Genomic DNA, 22,083 nt, shown 5'->3' on the forward strand with positions numbered 1-22,083 from the left:
GGGATGGACATGCAAAGGAATTGCACATCCATAGTAAAGTGGAGGCAGCTAGTATATGCAAACTGGAAATTTCGAAATTGGCGTAAAGCATCAGATGAATCACAGATGTACATCGGCAGGAACTGGACCAGGGAGAAAAGACTGAGTCAAGACAGGAAGAGATGAGTTCTGAGGGACAGGAGCAGGATGAATCAACGGGTCTACCCGGACAGTCTTGTTTGTGGATTTTCAGAAGGAGATAGAAGCGAACTGTGGGGGGTGGGGAACTATCAGCTTGGAGGCAGTGCAGGGGAGATCACCAGATGAAATGAAGTCAGTGACCATGGTTGATACAGTGGCCAGATGTGCAATGGTGCGGTCATGGTCGAGGGGAAGATAAGAAGTATTTAAGAGCTGGCGCTGAGCCTCTGCAATGTAGAGGTCAGTACGCCTGACTACAACAGCACCATCCTTATTGTCAGGCTTAATAACTAAGTCAGGGCTGGATCTAAGTGCACGGATTTGGACCATAACAAGGCAAGTTTTTTTGTGAAGTCAGTGGATTTATAGTTTACACAATCAGGATGTTATTGTATACTTTGAACGAGACATAACTTCTTTAATCAAAATATTAAGAAGTGTTGTTGGATCAGGAAATAAGAGATTAAAGGGGAAAAAAAGGCATCAGCAGTTTGCTCATCCATCTTCTCAAACCTAGAAGCCCTACTCAAGGATGCAAGAGTAAGGAACGGTGCGCACATTAAATTTATAAATGAGATCAGCAATAGAGGACACCCATAAGCCTCCCTTAAGCTTGAGACTTTAAAAAGTTGTAGCTATAATTTTGAAGTTATGGGATTAAGAATAAAACATTTTCAACTTGCCCTTTGTACAGTGGAATTAAGAGAAACAGGTGAGAGGAGGGCTTTGTGACAGCAGCATCAGCTCAGGGAGCAACTTACAAAAGCAGACAGACAGTCAACAATACCTAGAGGAGCAGGCAAGAGAATGAAACAAAAACAGAAATTGCTGGAGAAACTCAGCAGGTCTGGCAGCATCTGTGGCTAGAAAGCAGAGTTAACATTTTGAGTCTGGTAACTCTCCATTAGTGAGAGAAAGATCCTAGGACAGGTAGTCAGCAACAGCTAAAGGAGCAGGCGAGTGAAGGACTCAGAGAAAGGCAGTCAGTGGTAGAGCTAAATAAATTGGAGCTGATTGGTGAGCAATTTTACCTCCTGCAGCTGTGTATAATGAAACATGTAACAAATCACAACGGCTGACTGCACTACAGTACAAGAAGACATTAATTAATACTCAAAATCTAACAGTGGTATCAAAAGTGTGACATCATAAAAATCAATGTTTAATTGGCTTTAGATTTGAGGAGCTGAGAAGCAGCAGTCTTAGATTGCAGTTAAACGTATGTTGAGTAATTATTAAGTAAAATAGGAAGGCACGATGGCATTGGAGTACTCTAGAATGTGGCTGGTAGCCAGTTTATTGGAAAAGATGGGAGTAATAGTAGCGGGGACTGTGGTGAAAATTGTAGAAATATGTGGAGGAAACTTTGAGAACGTCCTCGATAAGCTTTCTAAAAAGATTCCTAAAGGAGCAACTTAGATAGACTCAGACCGTAATAAGCTGGTTGACAGTGCACATCTGTGCGCTTTACATACTGGAATGGAAAATAAAGAGCTATGGGATAAATAAGCTGCAAAAGAAAAGTGATGTCTGCCAGGAAAGCGCTGCTGTACTACACAAAACAAAGTGTAATATAAGTGAAAACATGCTATTATTCCCAACATTGGAACTGGTTCATAGACAGAAAATATCGAAATAAGAGAAAAGTTAGAACATGAAACAAACATATTCCTATGTTTAGCTAAAATCGAATTGTTGAAGGCAAAACAACTCTGAACGGATGGCAGCTGTCACTGCTATCTAGAAAACCAAGGCTGGTAAACTCGAACTCTGTTGGAGTGTAGTTAAGACAGTACAGGTAAGAGTGCTTATCCCTCTGCTCCACCCCTGATTCAAAATTTCCTTGAAAAATAACATGAAAGCTATGGAAAAAGTGTGAATTTTATTCCTAAGTTTTTATTTTAGAACAACTCTCTGTGCTGTGAGAAGCTCCATTTGTTCCTGTAAGAGACCAATCAGCTGAAATTTGCCAGATACTCATTTTGATCTCAGATTTGGAATTTTTTAGGGAAAAGGGTAAACAAAGAGATATGAGAAACATCTTATGTGTATACTTGGATTATTTTTTATGTTGGTCTTAGTTTACAGAAATAATGACAAATGTCTTTGAAATAAGTGAAATGGTAGCACAAAGTCAAAGAAAAAACAAAAAAATTGAAAAAGACTTTGAAATTATAGTTCTCAGCAATTTCTTAAAACAAGTACATAAAATTTTGACATGGTGTGACTTGGTGACTTTCTCAGATTACAGAGAGTTAACGCTTTGTGCTGACAGCTCTCCTTTTAGTTTCATGATGCACCTTCCACATTGCTAGGTGTGTGACATTACTAAATTTACAGACTCAAATTTGGATTAGAAGTTTGGAATGGGAGCACCCTAAACTAATTATGATTGCTTGTTTCTCTGATATAGAAGTACTATTTAAAATCACCAAATCTGCACATAATTCTTTCTGAAATTGAGATTAATAAATAACTTGATCAAAGTTCCTATATCAAGCACTCAATGGGAAACTTACATTAAGAGTAAGTGATCAAATTTGTGAGTGATCTTTTGATCGCGTCAGGAGCCGTTAAAGAAAAAATAGGGCTTTTCTATATATCCTTGAACTGATGGAAGCAGTTGTTTTTAAAGAAAGCCTGGGAAAAACTTAGGTAGGAAAGCAGGAGGTTCAGTATTTGGGCAATGTAAATTCATAGGATAAATAGGAATATCCCTATAGCTACGTAGGAAATGCCGAGGCCAGTGGAAGTGCAAGGAGCAAGACAAATTAAGGAACTGTTGAACCCTGTAAAACATTGGTGGAGGACAGTGTTAAAATCAACAAACTCACACAGGAATAAACAAAAGTGGGGAGCTGAATGTGTTGAATCAATAGTATTTAGTTAAGGGTTAAATCTTCATTCACATTGTCAGTAATAACAGAAGCAAACAGGGAATAAAGACCACACTGGTGTGCTGGCTAATGTTTGGAGAAAGACATCTCCCTTTGATGTCTGAATCCATAGGGCACTCAGTAATGATAACAAGTTGAAAATACACATAGGTTCTTGGTAGCAATGAGTTTTTAAAAAGAGTTTCAACATTAAAGGGAGGCTATCAGTTGAATCTGGAATATTTTTGAGATATGAAATGTCTAAAGGAATAGAAAGTTATATTTGGAAACCTGAGATAACTAACTGTGAAAAAAATGAACATGCAAGAAATGCCAGGGCCTGAAATCAAATAGGAATGCCTGATTTCTATTTTTAAAAAGAATGTAAAAATCTTTTTATTGGACAGTAGATGTCCTCTAAGACTCATGCATGGGATAGAATGGTAATAATGAAAAGAAAAGCTGGGAACAGTAAATGTGTCTTGTTTTGAGAACACGGAATAATGTATCAGGATGTGATTTGATTGAATAAATCAATAAGAATTTATAAAGCTTGTAGTGAAAAGAATGAATTACAATAATTAAAATGTGGAAACTATAAAAACAATATCCACAAGCTGGAAATGGTTTAAGGGAAAGAGAGTTATAGGATCTTTTAAATTTGATTTGATAGTTAAGGCATTTGTGCCTAAGTGCTGGTAATTAAGAATTAGCAACAGTTTCTGTAAGGAGATGCTACTAATGAGGTTAACTGTAGGTGGACTCATAGATATCTGCAGTTCAAAAGGAAGCCATTTGGCATATCATGTCTTCCCAGCTCTGACTATGCAAATCCTAATTTCCTGTTTGTCTACCTGGATTCCAGCATCTGCAGTCTTTTTGTCTCTAACTCTTTTAGGCTCTTACCTGTTAGAACTATGTACTGTGCTAACCAATTAACTAAACATGTGCTTTCCTATCCACCCTATCTACGCCCCTTATAATCTTCCATACCTCAATCAGGTAGCCTCTTAACCTTCAGTGCTCCAAAGAGCAGGCCCGTTATACTTAAGCTTTCTTCATAGTTTAGACCTTCCAGCACAGGCAATATCCTGGCAAAACTCCCCTGCACCTTCACTAATGCAAGCACATCTTTCCCTAAAGAAGTGACCAGAACTGCACTCAGTACTTCAATTGTGGACTAACCAGCATTTTATACAGTTCCACACAACCTCCCTCGATTGTATTCTGTACCTTGGCTAAGTATCCCTTACACCTTCTTCACCACCTTATCTACCTGCCATCTATCTTCAGGGATCTGTGGATAAGACCAACGTCCCTCTGATTTCAGTACTTTCCAGGGTTCATCAGTCATAGTGTAATAGAGGTCTAAAGTACAGAAAAAAGCCATTCAGTCCATCAAGTCTGTGTTATCAATAACAAACACCTGAATATTTTGACCCATTTTTCAGCATTTGTTCCAGAGCCTTGTGTGCCTTGGCATCACAAGTGAGTATAATCCTTTATCTTGAATACATGACTCCACACTTATCTGGGTTGAATTGTATTTGTCACTGCTCTGTCCATCTGAACAACACATTGATGTCAGTGCATCTATTTCTGTACCACCTATGAACTTCTTGATCATACTTCCTACGTTTCAGTCAAAATTCTTAATGTACATCACAACCAGCCTCTTCAGGGTTGAGAAGACCAACGGCAGAAACTCGCAACCCTGAGCATACGTCATCCTTGAATTGGGGAACAGCAGATACCGTTGATGACCCATTGTTGTTTTATTCTCAGACCAAAATTCAATTGGTTTAAACAAAGGTCACATTATAGAATTAGCTTAGAGAACTGAATAGGATATGAAGCTTTACTTAAATAATAAGGAAAGGAAACAATTGCCATTTAATAATAAATTAAGTCATTATAGTATTAAAATCAGCAAACAGAGAAAATATTTATAAAAGAACAAAAACTCACTTGTACTTGTTAATCTCTTCCTTGGTAGTTTCAAGGTGCTTTTTAAGTGTTTCGAGTTCAGTATGTAATTTGTGTTGCCTTTGCTCTTGATGGACTACCTCAGCTATCTGATCATTGAGCTGCTTCTCAGTAGCTTGTAAGTTTGACTCCATCAAAATCAGCTTTTGTTCTCGACTGGCAAGCTCTTGAGCTACAGTTAGACAAAGAAATCATTTATCTTGCATTGTCCTATTAATACCGTAAAATAGTATTCCAAGATTTTAATACTGGATGCAAATACACAAGCTGAAACCAATTTTATGTTTATTTTCGTCACTTGTTTTCTCCCCTTCTTATCTGAAAGCATTAATTCTCTGGTAGGCACAGTTCCCATAGGTATTCTGTTCTATGCTAGTCATATAAATGTGGAAGACTTGATCACTGTCAGCTACCCCACTGTTAAGGAAAACACCACTGAGCCAAATCCTGTTCCCTTTACATGCGTTCCCAAAAAGCATAATGAAACAGCAATCAGAAATAGGATTTCTTGTTGATTCTCCTCGGGAGTAGATCAACTGCAATGTACAAACTCAGAACAATTAATGCAGACTTTCTTTATCATTGTGTGTTGATTATTCATATAATTCAACCAATTTTATAAACTGTTATTCATTGTAATGTCTCTAGTCAAGAATGCTTAGGACTATATCATTTTAAGATGGCAGAATTTTCTAGATTATGGAATGATATTGAAATGTCACAGTTGTCACACAATTATCACATTTCTGTGTGAATCAAAAAACAATGCTGACATAAATATCTACCTGAAATATGAAACTGTCATATAACAGTATAAAGCAGTAATAAAAAATTGTTTTATCAAATACCGTATGTCCCTCATTCTATTCCCAAAGTACTGAACTAAAGTGATGCTGATGATGCTGAAGAAATTGCTTGGGTCTGCTCAAAAGATTTCTAGACAACTTGTATTTCTGAACAATAGATTTCTGGACTGGAGAGGTCATAGTATATTATTGTTCTTGAGATAATTTGAATTAGTACGGACACTGGAAAATTAGGTCAGTTAGATTTTAGGATGCAGAGTAACAGAATGGTAGCATGGTTGAAAGAAAAATATATGTTTAGTGGAGGGCCAAGAATTAATGACTCAATGATGAAATTGAATATATTGTACCAAAATTTACTTATGAAACAAAAATATATGGGAAAGCAAGTTGTGAGGGGAAGAAAAGGGTTGAATTTTTATTTCATTGAATAGGCAAAATAGGAGGCAGGAAAGGCTGTATTTCAGGGTTTTGACTGGCATTTTAACTTTCTGATGTGATGGCACTGAACATGGATTTTGGAAAAGGTGCAGGAGTCATATAACAGTAGCCCACCAAAACATGTCAGTGCTATCAGTTCATCTTGCAAATGAGTTAATTAATAAACATTAAAGGAAAGAAAATGATTTTGTTTTTTTGGCAAAGTGACCATGAAGTGTTGCAATCATCTGAGTAGTGGGGTATCTTTAAAGGAGATGAACCCATTTAATATTATTGTATAAAAGTATGAAGGTTCAGGCAGCTGCTTATGCAACAGAACGTAGTGGCTATTGAGTGTAGAAAATCCATACAGCGTTAGCTTTAGAGACATTCAATCTGTTGAGCAGGGAGTGACCCAATAGGGATTAGTTGACCGTGGGAAAGGGGGTCTGGTAGCCATGATCATTCTTCTAAAGGTGAATTGGGCTATCTGTGCTCATGAGATACTTGGAGTTGCAAAAGAGCAGTCAGTCACACAATCAATACAGGCCATTAATCCGAAAGCTAGTAGTTTCAGAATAAGGGGATGTCCACCTATGAGACAGGTGAGGAAAAAATTTCTTCTCTTAATGAGTCATCAATCTTTAGAATTTTTGAACAAAGTGAATTGTGGAAGGTAAGTCATTGAATATATTCTAATTTGAGAAAGACTGTAAACAAGTAAGAGCAGGTGGGAAAGTGGAGTTCAGACCTAGATCAGTTATGATCTAATTGAATGACCAAGTAGACTTGAGGAGTCTACTCATAACATGCATTGGCAGACTTTTGTCATGTGAAACATTGGTTTGCACTGTGGTGGCCAGCTCGGTGTTAAGGATTGCTTGCTGTGGCTCAAAAGTCCAATTCTAGCCTTGCAGTTTCTGCTGCATCAAAGAAGACAATAGGTTAGGATGATGCAGGATTCGCTGACTTCTGTTTTCTCTGATACCTCTTCTCTGTCAGTTGAGGCTTCCTATTTGCTGCTCTCTTCCAATGACCCCCAAACAGTCATCTGCAAGAGGTCACAGTAATTGGCAAATGTCTCCCAATTGTTGTGTCAATATTTACCACCTTCATATCTCATTTGCAGGTGTCCTTTTAGTAAAGGTACAGACTTCCAGGAAGTTGTGACCCAAAGTTCATATTATTGATGGTCTTTTGGTATACGCCTGTCATCAATTGAATAAATGTGGTCAAGCCAGGATAACTGCCATTGGATGAGGAAGTGACATAGATAAGCAAGAAATTCTGAAGATCATCTGAGAGAGTGAAGGTGCAAATTATTAAGCCCTTTCTTTTGACTGGCACACGTGGTCCAAGTCTAACTACAGTGGAAGAATGCACTGAAGAAATGGGCTTGTTAGACTCTCAGTTTGGTGACCTTGGCCATGTTTCAAATTCCCATATTGAACTTGGGCATAACATCTGCAGCTTTTGCAATATATGTGATTTTAGCATCATGAGATGTAGGCATCAGTGGCTAGGCCAGCACTTATTACCTACCCCTAGTTTCCAGAGAAATGCTAAGAGTCAACCACATTGCTTTGGATCTGAAGTCACAGGTAGGTCAAACCAGGTAAGAAAGGCAGATTTCTATCTCTGAAGGGCATTTATAAACCAGGTGGAGTTTTACAACAATTAGTAGTAGTTACACAGTTGTCATTAGGCCATTCTTTCTCCCAGATTTTTGTATCAGCCAGGATTTTCACCCTGACAAGGCCAACATGGCATGGGCAAATATTTTTCTCAAGATACTTAGCAGAGTGACACAATTTTAGTTATTGCATTCATTGTGGTCACCCTTGTCATGTACAAGATCACAATTTTCACATCATACATAGCCTTGGAGGCTGCCTCCTCCCTCCAGCAGGGACAAGTTCATGAAATTGCTGCTAAAATGCTAGGTACTATCCTTGAAGTCTTCAGGCAGTATAACATCAGTACCTAGAGTACTGTCCATGGTAAATGACTAAATAGCTTTGCTAAGATCCTCTACTGTGGGTTTAACGTTCAGCTCTGTCACAACGATCAAGTTTTCTATGATATCTAGAACTTCCTTGGTGATGGTATTCTCTCAAGTAAGAAGGGGATATTGCAATAACTGACACATAGAATAAAGCAATAGATGGCGCTATATTTCTGGGACATAGAAAAGCTAACATCATCTTACCCAAATGAATTAACATTAAAGGACAACAATCAAGTTGGTTCATTACATTTGTGTTAACTGCTGAAAAAAATGTCTAGAATAAACGTTTGCCGATGTGCAATATATATATATAATCTGAAAAGGACAGTTTCTTCATTTGCTACAAATTTCAAATGATCTCACAGATTCAAGACAAATTTCTTGCCAAAAAAAGACAATAACAATGCAGTTCACTGTAAACGTTAACTAGCTAAAATGAAGACCACGGAATCACAGAGTTGCTACAGGGCAAGAGGAGGGCATTCGGCCCATCACTTGTGTATCAACTCTTTCAGCAATTGAAGTAGCACCAATCTCCTGCCTTTTCTCCTCAACCCTGCATATTATTTCTGTGTATATAATAATGTATTGGTCTCCTGAATGCCTCAAGTTAACCTGCCTCCACCACACTTCAAGGCAGTGTGCTCTATAGCTTAGCTACTTGCTTTGTGAAGAAGTTTGCTCTCTGGTTCTTGATTCAGCTATGGGTGGGAACAGTTTCTTTCTAGTTACTCTGTCCAAAAAAAAAATTAACTATTACTTTCTTTTTCCTATCCCTCAGCTAATTTTGTACCCTTGTTGCAACTGTCTGTTGTCTTCCATGGCCTGTATCTTTCCTCAAAAGTCTGTTGCATGTTTGCATGGTACTGTATCCAACATCATTTGGAAGTCCATGGATGACATCAACAGCCTTGACTTTGTCAACTCCTCACTGCTAACTCTTTAAAAAACTCGAGCAAATTAATTAGATCTGATTTTCCTTTAACAAGTCCATACTGACTGTTCCGAATTAAGCCACATTTTTCCACACGATTATTAATTCTTACCCAAATAATTGTTTCTAGGAGTTTCCCCACCAACATTAAACTGACTACTCTAATTGCTGGACCTATCTTTACCATCTTTGAATAAGGGTGCAATATTTTAAATTCTGCAATCCTCCAGCACCATCCCCAAATCCAGGGAAGATTAAAAGAGTATTGCTATTGTCTCTGCAATTTCCACTCTCCCTTCCTTCAACATTCTTGGATGCATCTCATCTGGTTCCAATACCTTGTCAATTTTAAATACCAACAGCTTATCTAATACCTCATTATCAATTTTAAACTTTTCAAGTGACCAAGATTCCTCCCTTGTCACCATAACCTTAACAAGAAGGGTGAGATTGTATAGTAAAAATACTGAACTGCAAATCAATAAATATGAAATGGAATGAAAACCAAACCAATTATCTTCTGAACACTTGCACTGTTTTGTATGGAAGAAACATAGAGTTAATAATTATACAGCACCATGATTAATATGAATCAACAGTCACAGAAATGTTTAAACTTATGGCTTCCACTATTACATAGAAGACTTGGGTTTCTAAATCAATAGTTTTTAGTGGTGTGCCATAAGAACTGTTCAAGTGTACTTTGCAATTTTGTACAAAGTTAACGAAAATCATCGGAAAACAAGTATAGCTTTCCCTAAAACAATATTTTATGGTTAAACCACTGGCATAATCACAGTAAATGAAAGTAAATGTGATGTTTATGAACAATCAATTCAGCTGAAAAATATGGGTGTGCCATGAAATTGTTTGTCTCACTGAAGTGTGCCATGTTACTGAAAAGGTTGGGAACAACAGTGCTAAATACTTAACTGAGTGCAAACATTTGTTGCTCGTTTTTGTTAAAGTTTTTACAACTATTTCTGAAAACAGTTTGATTGTTTAAACATACAGGATTTTATAATTCAGAATGCAACATAGTCAATCATTGTGCAGTGCATACCTGAAACAGTTATTAGGGTTCCTGCATATGCAAACAATGTGTACAGAAGAATAGTGGCAACGTAGTGACATTAAGCGATTGGGAATCTAGAAGTTTGGACTAACAGTCAAGTGGTAAATTGAACAATAATTGAAATAAGAAGATGAGCAAAGGCAAGACTAGAGGTAGTGATTAAAATTAATAATGGTAACACGAATAAGTAAGTTAATTAATTAGTTAATTTAAAAAACTAATTAAAAATTAATGAAGATGGCAGGGGAGATGATATGTTGCAGCTGCAGTTTGTGGAAACTCATGGCCGCCATTTTAATCCAAGGCAAAGTCATCTGCAAGTAAGTATCTGCAACTCAAGGAACTTTGGCTCAGAGTCAGTGTGCTGGCAGTCAAGATGCAATACATTGACAGAGGGAGATGTTATCCTCACACTTTGATTCAATAGGTGGTTGCACCCCTCGTTCATCCACTTTGTTCCATGAACAGGGACAGGAGGGTGCAACTGCAAGTGAGACTGATGTAAGTAATGAGAAGGTAGAAGTGGATGCAACTCAGCCTTATCAATTGTCCAACAGGTCTGAGGCTCTTTCAGTTTTTGTGGAGAAAACCAGGGACTGCAGGATGAATACAAGGTCTGAAAGTGGCAGTGTACTATCAAAAACTTACAATAGTTTACAAGATTTCTACAGTACCTTTTGGGTAACTGTCATCCAAGACCCGAAATAGACAATCCAAATCTTCATCACTATCTAAGCCACAGGGGTCCAGCTCATAAAATACTTTAGTTTTTATTTTACCACTTAAAGGAGGCAACAGTACCAAGGCCATAGCCTGCTGTGTCTTTGGTAGGACATAAATTGTGATTGTTTATTGAAATTCATTGGAAACTAATCATATATTGCCAAATAATACTAATTTTCTACCATTTTCCACAATGGCTACTAGAATTCTTGTTCTCCTTCTGAAAACAATTTCCAACCTTCACTTTTTATGCAACTACGCTCTGCTACAATGTTATAATTCAGAAAGGCAGCTTGTGAAGTATGAAACTGGAGTTAGGCTTTGTACAGGTTTGAGCATTTATTTGCAGCTACACATTACCAACATGCACTTCTTAACCTAACAACCATACTTTCAATCTGTATTCATTTGTTAGGACAGAAATGAATCCCTAGTTAACGCTCACCATCTGCATGCAAATAAACACAAATACTGTATGATTATACAAAACACTCAGTCATATTCAAAAGGGAAGCTAACAGAATAAACTTTTCAAGGATAATTAGAAATGGGCAATAAATGCTGCTCTTTCCAGAAACAACCACATCCCACACACTTATCCAGATTCTGTGCTTCCCAAAACACCTCATCCTTCAATCTCACCCTCCTCATGCTCTGGCCTCTATTTCTCTCCTCAGTTGATACTACGAATGACTTGTCAACAAACTGGCATTACAGCGGCTTAGATGGTGTACACGCTACATCCCCCACTACACCCAGAAATGGCCACATCTCAATTTCTTCCCTAGCACTCCCTGCCCAATCCCTTGCCCTCCAATTTTAAACATGCCACATGATTTTTTTAGAGATAATGTTAAAGATTAAACATAACATTAAACATTATTAGTTGTCAGTTTTCAAAATAAATGTGAATGCAGCAATCGTTGTAAACAAAACAGAAAATCATTAAAAGAATTATATAATTCCTGACCATTTACAATAAATAAATATTGCAAAAATGCTAAATGCAACACCTCTAATTCTCCATAATAAGCAAGTTTCTTTAAATTTTTTGTTCTTCCTTAATTGGTTGAGGCACCAGCATGATCAGCAGCACACTTCATTTACAACCCCTTTGGCAGACTTACAACTGCCCAGGGCTATAACACAATGTACCTAATGTTCAAACTGGCAGGTAATCTTATGTCAAACATATTCTTTTGATTTAAGATGATCAATGGATTCTTGTTAAGAGGCGATTTCTCAGATGCTTTTACCTAGTCTTTCTCAGGTAACGTTCACAGAGCTGTGTTTATGAATTAGGAAAATAAAAAAAAGTAATTCCTTTTGAACAAAGGTTTCCTGCACAAAACAACTTTAGATCGATACCATTTGTAATACACCCATCTGCAATGATAGGTTTGCACTGAATAAGATTGAGATCGACTTCTACATTTTAAAATTTATACCACAAAGAAAAAATCATGCCAAACAATAAAAAATAGTTAAGATCATGATGAAATTTCTTTTATTCAGTTTCATGTAAAAAGAAAATAAATACAACGTTCTAAGATATGTTTGGGTATAAAGTTTCTGTCGTTAAATTTAGACCCCCATTTTTGGCATGATGAAATGTGTTTAAGTTGCAGCAAAATTGCCTGAAGAAATTAGGAATCTCAAGTCCCATCCCCAAACTTGGCATTTCTCATTTTAAAGGGGGCTGGCTGGGCGGGGGGGATTTGGAGATTGGAGACAGACTGTGCTTTGCGCATGTGCGGTTACTGGAAGCAGCTGGCCTTTAAATGATTAGCTTCCTTCACTAATATAGGATTTTGCCTAGATTGTATCCAGAGTGTGCAGATCAGACCAGATAGAAGCAGATCTGGTTCCAATGCATTTCTTTTGGATAGCTTAGATACACTTTTGGAGAGATATCTCTGCAAGTATAGTCCCAGGGGACCTTGAGGTGAGGTTCAAGGATCCTTTGGTGGGGGGAGGAAGTGGTTGAGAGGCACTTTAACTATCCTTTGGAGTGGGCTCTAGGTGCCTTTTGGGACTATTAACAGTGGAGAAGGTTATGTGTAGAAGGTGCACAAAGCCTTTGGAACTACGACTTGTCAAGACCTATCAAGAAATGTGTGTAAGTTACATGTCAAGAAATGCCAACATATATCAAAATGTGCTTTTATAAATCAGAGTGCTTTCTTGCAATAAATAGTGTTTTCTGCAATATAGAATTTTAAGCGATTATATTCATTCTGCTATGTACCTGGGTACTTAATGCATTGGCATGGGAAAAGGGTGGTGAGAGGAAGTAGGCACTAATTTGGTACAGGGTTATGAGGGATCATGTATGAAGGTTTATGTAGAAGGTATTAGGTGCATTGGCTGGCATGGGTGATGCATGAGAAAAATTGAGCATTGTGTTTAATAAAAATTTGGTGTTGGTGTAAGAGGTTAGGGCTGGAGAAATCTGTGCTGGAATCTGTGCTGAAAACAAAAAATGCTGGAGATCGCAGCAGGCAGGTCAGGCAGCATCCATGGAGAGAAAGCAAGCTGATGTTTTGAGTCTAGATGACTGTTCATCAAAGTCATCTAAACTTGAAACGTTAGCTTGCTTTCTCTCCATGGATGCTGCCTGACCCACTGTGATCTCCAGTATTTTTTGTTTTCAGCACAGATTCCAGCATCTGCAGTAATTTGCTCCTAAGGTACCCTTTGGGTCTGGTTGCGGAACATCTTTGTTAGAGGTTAAGGCATGTTTGTGTGTAAAACGTGAATAAATTCATTTAGACCGGCAATATTGCCAAGAATCTGTCCAAAAAAAAGTGATATTAAAAAAAGTGTAGGGTATTTCAGAGTGCATTTCCATATTAAACCATAACAGGTTTTGTGTTGTGTACAGATTTCATGATGGAAACCATCATTTTCACAATAGGGTGCCTGTCAAGTCCACTCAATTATGGATTTTCTCCATAAGACTCAACTATTCCAATGCACTGTTGGGCTGCCTCCCAGCTAAATTTGAATTCATGCCACACTGTTGTCCATATTCTATTTGCGCCAAATCCCATTAGCCCATCTCCTGCACTTGCCGGCTGACCTTGGCCCTTGGACTTTTGACTTTAAAATTTGCATCCTTGTTTTCGATTTCCTCTAAGGTGTCAGTGCTCCCGATCTCTGCAATCCTGTCCAGAAAACTGCTCCACAATCTTTGAACTCCTACAACTCTGGCTTAGTAAGCATGTGTTTTTCATTGCTCCCCTGTGAAGTCAGCTGCCTAAACTCCAGAATTCCCCTACCTAAACCACGCCGTCGTTCCTTTTTAAGCGTACTTCTTATAAAAAGACCTACTTTTTTGACAAAGTGTTCAGGCATCTATTTTAGTATCTCATGTCACTTGGTCTCAAATTTTGTTCATTAATTCAAATAATGCAAGTTGATGTTGCTGAAAAATCTTATTTTAACAGTAATTGGGCATCTTTCCTTATGCTTCTCAAGTGATTTGGTGTAGAAGTAATCTGACAACACTTGTATGAAGCACTTCAGAATGTTTAGCTACATTAAAAACACAATAAATTTACAAGTTGCTATTGTTGCTTAAAAGCCAGTGGGAACTATTAATGTTCAATTTCGTGGACAGTCTGCATTCCAGTGAATCACCCAAGGGAAACCTTTGGGCAGCAATCATGGCAAGTCTATGCACTGTGGTGTACACTGTAGGTGGTGGTCCAATGTCTCTGTCCCGTGTGTGTGTGTATGTGTGTGTGTGTGTAATACATCCAAATGAAAGATTAAATGTTTTGCTTTGAGTCAAAATAATTCAAATTAAATTGAGGCAATTGGTTTGCCTCACTCTTACACACTGACATGAATGAGAATGCTTATATTTTCCATCAACAAATACATATGGTCATTTGGATTAGTTTGGCAATGAATTTCAATTTATTTATTTTTCAAAGAACTAATAATGTAACATTGGCATGCATTTATATGGGACCTTTAAAGTGGAAAATGCCAAACAGCAATTCAGAAGAATAACAGAACATTTGGACATTGTGCCCAAAGCAGTCAAAGTGAACATCAGAAATCAGAACAGGTATTGGCCATTCAGCCCATTGAAGCGGTGCACTATTTAATAAGACCATGGTGATCTGATTGTGGCTTTAACTCTATTTTCCTGCCTTTACCCCAGAACCTTTGACTCCTTTGCAGATTAGAAATCTGCCTAACTCAGCCTGAAAATATGCAATGATCCAGGCTCCAATGCTCTCTGTGGAATGGAATTTCAAAGACCACTTACCCTTGGACAGAAAATAAATCACTGCATATCCATATTAAATGGGAGACCCCTTAGTTTTAAATAATGCCTCCAAGTTGTATACTTCCACATGAACACAGAGATCACCTTAGCATCTAGCCCGTCAATTCCTCTCAGAATCTTACAAGTTTCAATAAGCTCTACTCTCATTCTTTTAAACTCCAATCAATTCAGGCCTAACCTGGTTAACCTTTCCTCATCCCAGAAATAAGCCTACTGAACCTTCTCTGTTTCAGGGTCAACAAATCCTAGTTATGAGTATTGTTGCAGGAGACTGATGAGAAATTTGAATCACCCAGATATATCCGAAGGCTGATGGATTACACACCAAAAATATGTTGAGTAGCTGAAATAAAAGTCCATATTTAAAGTTAAGGAGCTTGGAGCAGACTGATACCAATTTGGCACATTTCTTTTTACACAGATCTTGGAGTCTATTCTTTCCAATATGCAAGTGGAGGTGAACTCCATTAAGGTACTTGTGGACCTAGTTGTGTTGCAGCATCTGATGTCTTCAAATGCAGGAAATATCTCAGCACTGTAGCTCTGTTATATCCAGTGAAGAATGGTAGTGGACAATAAAACAACCAGAAATATCCTTGTCTACAATTATAAAGGGAGCCCAGTGTATCAGAGCTAAAGAGAAGGCTGAAAGCATTTGTAACTATCTGCTTGCAGATATGCCAAACAGATGATCTATTTCTCCTCCTCCTATAGAATGCAGCATTATAGGTACCATCATTCAACAAATTCAATTCACTCCACGTAATATCAAGAAACAGCTGAAATCACTGGATACAGCAAAGGCAATGAACCCTGACAATATCGTGGCAGTGGTTTACATGCTTCAGAACTAGTCTTTTTTAATTCACTCATGGGCCATGGGTGTCACTGCCCAGCCAGCATTTATCGCCCATCCCTGATTGCTCTTGAGAAGGTGATGGTGAGCTGTCTTCTTGGACTGATGGACTCTCTTTAAGCTATATCTTTCGATCATTTTCTTATTCTTAAAACTGCTCAAACGGCGCTGGATCGTGGAGACAGTGGAAAAGCTTTTCACTGTATTTTATTGTTTTTCTCACTGTAAAATTCACACGACAATAATAATTCATTCATAAAAAAACATTCATTCATTCAAACTGCCACAGTCCATGTGTTGTTGGTAGGCCCAAAATGCCCTTGGCAAGGGAATTACAGATTTTGATCCAGTGACACTGAAGGTACAGTGTTATATTTCCAAGTCAGGATGGTCAGTGACTTGGAGGGGAACTTGCAAGGTGGTGGTGTTCCCACATATCTGCTGCCCTTGCTCTTCTAGATAGAAATGCTCGTGGGTTTGGTAGCTGCTCTCTAAGGATATTAGATAGTACACACTGATGCTACTGGGCAACAGTATATATAGCTTTTGTAAGTCCAATATGACTCATAATATTAGGGGGCATAGGTTAAAGGTGAGAGGGGTAAACTTTAAAGATGAGCGAGGCATGTTTTAACACAGAGTGATACGTGCCTGGAACATGCTGATATGTTAGCAAAGCAGATACGTTAGCAAAGTTTAAGATGCATTTGGATAGACAAATGAACAGGCAGGGAATAGAGGGATACAGACCATGTGTAGACAGATGGGATTAGTTTAGAATGATATCATGGTTGGCACAGTCATGGTGGTCCAAAGGGTCTGTTCCTGTGCTTTACTGTTCTATGTTCTGTGTTCCATATTGGATTTGAAATATTAAGTTTCTCACTCCATAGATGCTGCCTGACCTGCTGAGCTTTAGCAGCACTTTCCGGTTTTATTTCAGGTGTCCAGCTCTGCAGTTTTTCACTTCTATTTTGTTCCACTGCAGTGCCTGTGCTCCACAGTGCTTAAGACTTCTCCCTCCCGACTTATCTAACTCTGCCCCAGTCAAGCTATTCCAGTATAGCTACAACACTGGCATCTTTCTAACAATATAGAAACCGCCCAGTAATGTCCTATGTACAAAAAGCAAGATAAATCGAATCCAACTCATTGCTGAACTGTCAAACAGGAGCATAGCAATAAGCTGCTCACTGACACTCAACTGGTTTCCCTCAGGGGCCACTCAACTCCTGGCCTCATTATGTGCTTAATCTAAACATGGTCAAAACAGCCGAATTGAGTGAGGTGAGAATGATCCCCTTGACATCAAGGCAACCTTTGGCCAAGTATATGATCAAGGAATCTTAACAGAAAATAATAGGAATGAGAGGTAAAACTGGTTGTAAACAAAGCTGAGCAAAAAAGATGTTTAGATTTTTGGCCTCCAACAAACATAAGTCCCAAGACATTTTTGCAGAAGTTTCTCAGAGTAGTGTCCCATGCCTGACCATCCTGAGCTGTTTCATCAATGACCTTCCCTCTATCATGAGGTCAGAAGTGGGGATTTTTGCTGATGATTAGACAAATGTTCAGTATCATTTGAGACTATACTCCTCAGATACTGAAACAGCCCATGTGCAAAAATGGACACATTTAGGCTTGGGCTAAAAATAGCAAGTAGCATTCACACCGCTCATGTCAGGCAATGACTATCTCCAATGAGAGAATGGCATTACCATCACTGAATCTCCGCCTATTAGCATCCTGGGTGCTACCCTTGCCCAGAAACTGAACTGGACCATCCATATTAATATTGTGGCATCAAGGGCAAGTCAGAGGTTGAGAATTCTCCATTACCTATAAGACATGTGTTTTTGTTTATTTTTAAAGTCTGGGATTTAAAGAGCTTGATATTGGAACAGTTGTATAGGCCTCAACCATTCTTCAACAGCATTTACATTTAGTTTAAAAGTTTGTGACTCCAGTACTGTGGATTAGGCCCATGTTACAAAGGAAATAGGATCTGTTCAAACACGATCAAATGATCATGCTGAATTCTCCTTCTGGTAACAATGGGACGTGATGGAAATGGGAGGTGGGCCTTCTGTACCTGATTCCCACTTGCCATTTTTAAATGTCCGTGGAGTATACATCTTATATTTCATTAATTTATTATAATTCTTTAACTGAATTAACATTCTCATGAAAAAGGTCAGAAGATGCAGAACAATCTACAAATCAATCATTGATCTGTAGATTCAAAGAATCCATTACAATTACAACCTAACAAAATTATCTATTAATTTGGGAACTTTAGCAGTGTCAAACAACTTCATTGCAACACACATTCTAATAGGTTCTTATATTTTAATAGTGCCTGCCAGCACATAGTAAGAGGGAATGAAAGACATAGAAATGAACATAACTAGCCCTCAGCACCAGTATAAAACTCAACATGTGAACACAGGCAGTAACTTTGTTACCTGTACAATGCCTGTTTGTGATATCATCCAATAAGCTACATGGTAGATTTCCTAGTCAATTCAATTCATTTCTCAGTACTTCCATGACATTCCAAAAATGGTTATTCTATAATATATACTGTTTATTGAAGTCTTATAATTTTTTTGTTACATTCCCACCAGTTCCTTTGTCTTCTCAAAACAAATGAGAATTGCTAAATGGCTGAAACTTTTTAAAAATTCATTCAAGGGACGAAGGTATTGCTACCTAGACCAATCTTTATTGACCATCACTAATTGCCCTTGAGAAGTTGGTATTGAGTACCTCCTTGAACCGCTGGAGTTCTTGGGGTATAGGGAAACCCTATAGCTGTTAACCCTATAAGCTGTTAAGAAGGAAGTGCCAGGATTTTGCAACAGTGAAGGAAAAACAATATAATTCCAAATCAGGATGATTCGAGGTTTGTAGTAGAACTCGCAGGTTGTGGAGTTCCCTCTGCCCTCTCTATGTCCTAGGTGGAGAGGTAATGGGTTTGGAAGAAAGCGAGGTGAGTTAATGCAGTACATCTTGTCAATACTACACATTCCTGCCATTGTCAAGGGACAAATATTAGGTTCTCTCTTCTTGTATGGCACAAATGTTATTTGTCATTTTTCAGCCTAATCTGAAAGTTCAAATGGACAAGGACTACTTCAATATTTGAGAATTTACAAATGGGGCTGCATATTGTGCAATCATCAGTGAACATTCCCACTTCTGACCTTCTGATGGAGGGAAGGTCATTGATGAAGAAACTGAAGGTGATTGGGCCTAGGTCACTATCCTGAGAAATTCCTACAGAGGTGTCCTGGAACTTGAATGACTGATCTTCAACAATTGTTATGAAGGAGGGGAGATTAAATGAAAGAAAATCCCTGATATTCACTTTATAAGTAACAAGTAATGATTTGTTTTATTTAACCCTAACAGTGAACAAATTAACAGAATTACTGACAAACTGAACAATTTCCCCTTAACTATGAACTATTTTCCAACTGAACTAAATTATACTGGTATGCTGTTCCAATGAACGCAAGTCCCACTTATATAAACCCAAATAATAAGAAAATAAATTAAAACTTAGTCTCTCAAAGTCATAAACACCTTTCTTCTGCTGATCCGTTGTCACAGATATTTTTTCTGTGATTCTTCTGTGAGGACTTTTAGGTAGAAGTGCCATGGTACCTTTTATGGATAGATGGTTCTTTCTTAGAGACCTTAGTGATTCTTATGAGAGCTAGATGCTTATTTCTCAGATAGCCATCTGCTCTCACATTGATTTTCAAAAATCCTCTCCCTATATACCTTGGATGACATATCAATTCTCTTACAGTAGCATTGGTCTGAGGTTGTCAAAACCATCTGGTTTAAATTCAATGGGCTTGGTTCAAATTAATTAGCTAATTTCAGCTGGTGGCCAAAACATCAAAACAAGCCTAAGGTTTCTAATCACACAGCCAATTGATATATGTTTCCATTTCAGAATGGTCTGTATCTGTTCAGCTGCTTACAGACACTTTTTTGTTTAAATCTCCAAGCTTAAAAAAGCACATCACCTCTTAAAAGGACTATGCACTCTTCTCTCTTATCATTTTTATTTACAAAAACAAATTCTAGCTTCCTGCTTTCCAATTCACGATTACTCTATACAACTTTGTAACAACAACCACCTTCCTTTGTGTTGCGTATAGCTCCAATAAGTGATTAGTTTTATCCATGATCCCCATGGACTCCAATTTTACTGGAATTACTTGGTGCCACACTTGGTCAAATATTGCCTTAATGTCAAGACCAGTCATTCTCACCTCACTTCTGGAGTTCAGCTCTTTTGCCCATGTTTGGACAAATCCTATAAAATGCCAGGAGCTGTGTGGTACTGGCAGCACACAAACTGAGTGTCAGTGAGCAGCTGTTTCATTTACAAGTACTGCTCAACAGAACTATCAACAATTCTTCCTTGACTTTGCTGATGATCAAGGGCAAACTAATTGAACACTTATTGGTTGGGTTGGATTCAGTGCTATTGCAGAATGCTGTCATGGTCCATAGTCTTCAGAGTAACCAATGGCTTGAACTGTTCCTTGGGTCATTGAATTAAATTGGTTGAAGGTTAGTATCTCTGATGCTGGGGTCCTCAGAGATGGGTCAAACTGCAACACCAATGAGTTTAGTCTTGAAATTGTTGTGAAGTTGGGTAGAGTACTTGTGAGTCGGAAGGCAGGTCGTTAGAATTTGTAAAATATTGATGTTTATAAAATAACGGGGGGACAGCAGTGCGCGATCCCTTTAATGTCCTTTTTCTCAGCTAGGAGATTTTTTAAAAAAGTCTGTGGGCAGCTTGTGGTTTTGTAGGTGCACAGAGCACCTGAACTGTAACATTTGTATCAAAAAGCTAGATGGTTAGCAGGCTAAGCCACAATTTTGTTTTGTTATCAAGACAACATACTTTGATTTAGCCAATTAATTTAAACCAGGCACTTAGATACTAAAAAAAAAATAAATTTAAATCTGAGATAGTAGGAACTGCAGATGCTGGAGAATCCAAGATAACAAGGTGCAGAGCTGGATGAACACAGCAGGCCAAGCAACATCATAGGAGCAGAAAGGCTGACGTTTCGGGCCTAGACCCTTCATCAGAAAAATCTTTTCTGGATGCAGAGAGTAATGGACGAAGGGTGTTTTTCCTACTGCTAGCTTGTGTCCAGTGGGGACCCGCAGAGATCAGTGATGGGGCCCTCGGTGCTTGGGGTTTAATAATGCATATCCCATAATGCATAGGGTGAACGAGGTAGGGAACACAGTCTTTTGGACCCTCACTCCTAGCTGCAAAGAACCATATTAATTTTCATAGCCATGTTGTCCACTATTAACACTACGTTCCTATTAACTCCCCAGCTCACCTAAATGATATTTTGCATGATGGTGACATTGTCAGATTGCTCAAACCCTCTGTAGCCACTACTTTTATGAATAAAGGTTGCAAGGACCTCACATCTATCGAACAATTGCATTGGTCAAAGCTAGTCCACCATAAATTCTTGATGCCCTGACCTACCTTACTCAGTCACATCAAACTGTCCCTGACCACTGGCCAACACAGAAGGCCCTATTCTAAGGGATATTTATCCCCCACTAAAGTTAAGTGTCAAAGTGTCCCTGCTATCTTGAGATGCAGTCTCTGCAGCTCTGCTTGTAGCTCATAAGCTCTGAGCTAAAGAATTTGAGATGCAACTACTTACTGAAGACTTGTTTGCCGTAGATTACACTAGCATCCAGATATTCCCACAGCTTGCGGTCACAGCACATCATCTACCTGTCATCTTGACTCTGTAGTAATTGACTAATAATTCTTACTTAATTAATTTTGAATTACTACATCTCCTAATAAGCCGTATTACAATCAGCAAACTTTATTAAAATTATAAAACTATA

General features: G+C 38.2%; 1 protein-coding gene across 1 annotated transcript in view; it reads right to left on the reverse strand.

Moving 5' to 3' along the window:
- The window catches only part of LOC109938338 (polyamine-modulated factor 1-binding protein 1-like), a 414,237-nt gene that overhangs the window by 123,880 nt on the left and 268,274 nt on the right, over positions 1-22,083 (reverse strand). The window contains exon 20 of the mRNA XM_048595662.1: positions 5,025-5,214. Coding sequence (XP_048451619.1) covers positions 5,025-5,214 — 190 coding nt within the window. The remainder of the gene's footprint in view (positions 1-5,024; positions 5,215-22,083) is intronic.

This window comes from Rhincodon typus, chromosome 4, assembly GCF_021869965.1.
Source record: "Rhincodon typus isolate 14 chromosome 4, sRhiTyp1.1, whole genome shotgun sequence".
Lineage (NCBI taxonomy): Eukaryota > Metazoa > Chordata > Chondrichthyes > Orectolobiformes > Rhincodontidae > Rhincodon > Rhincodon typus.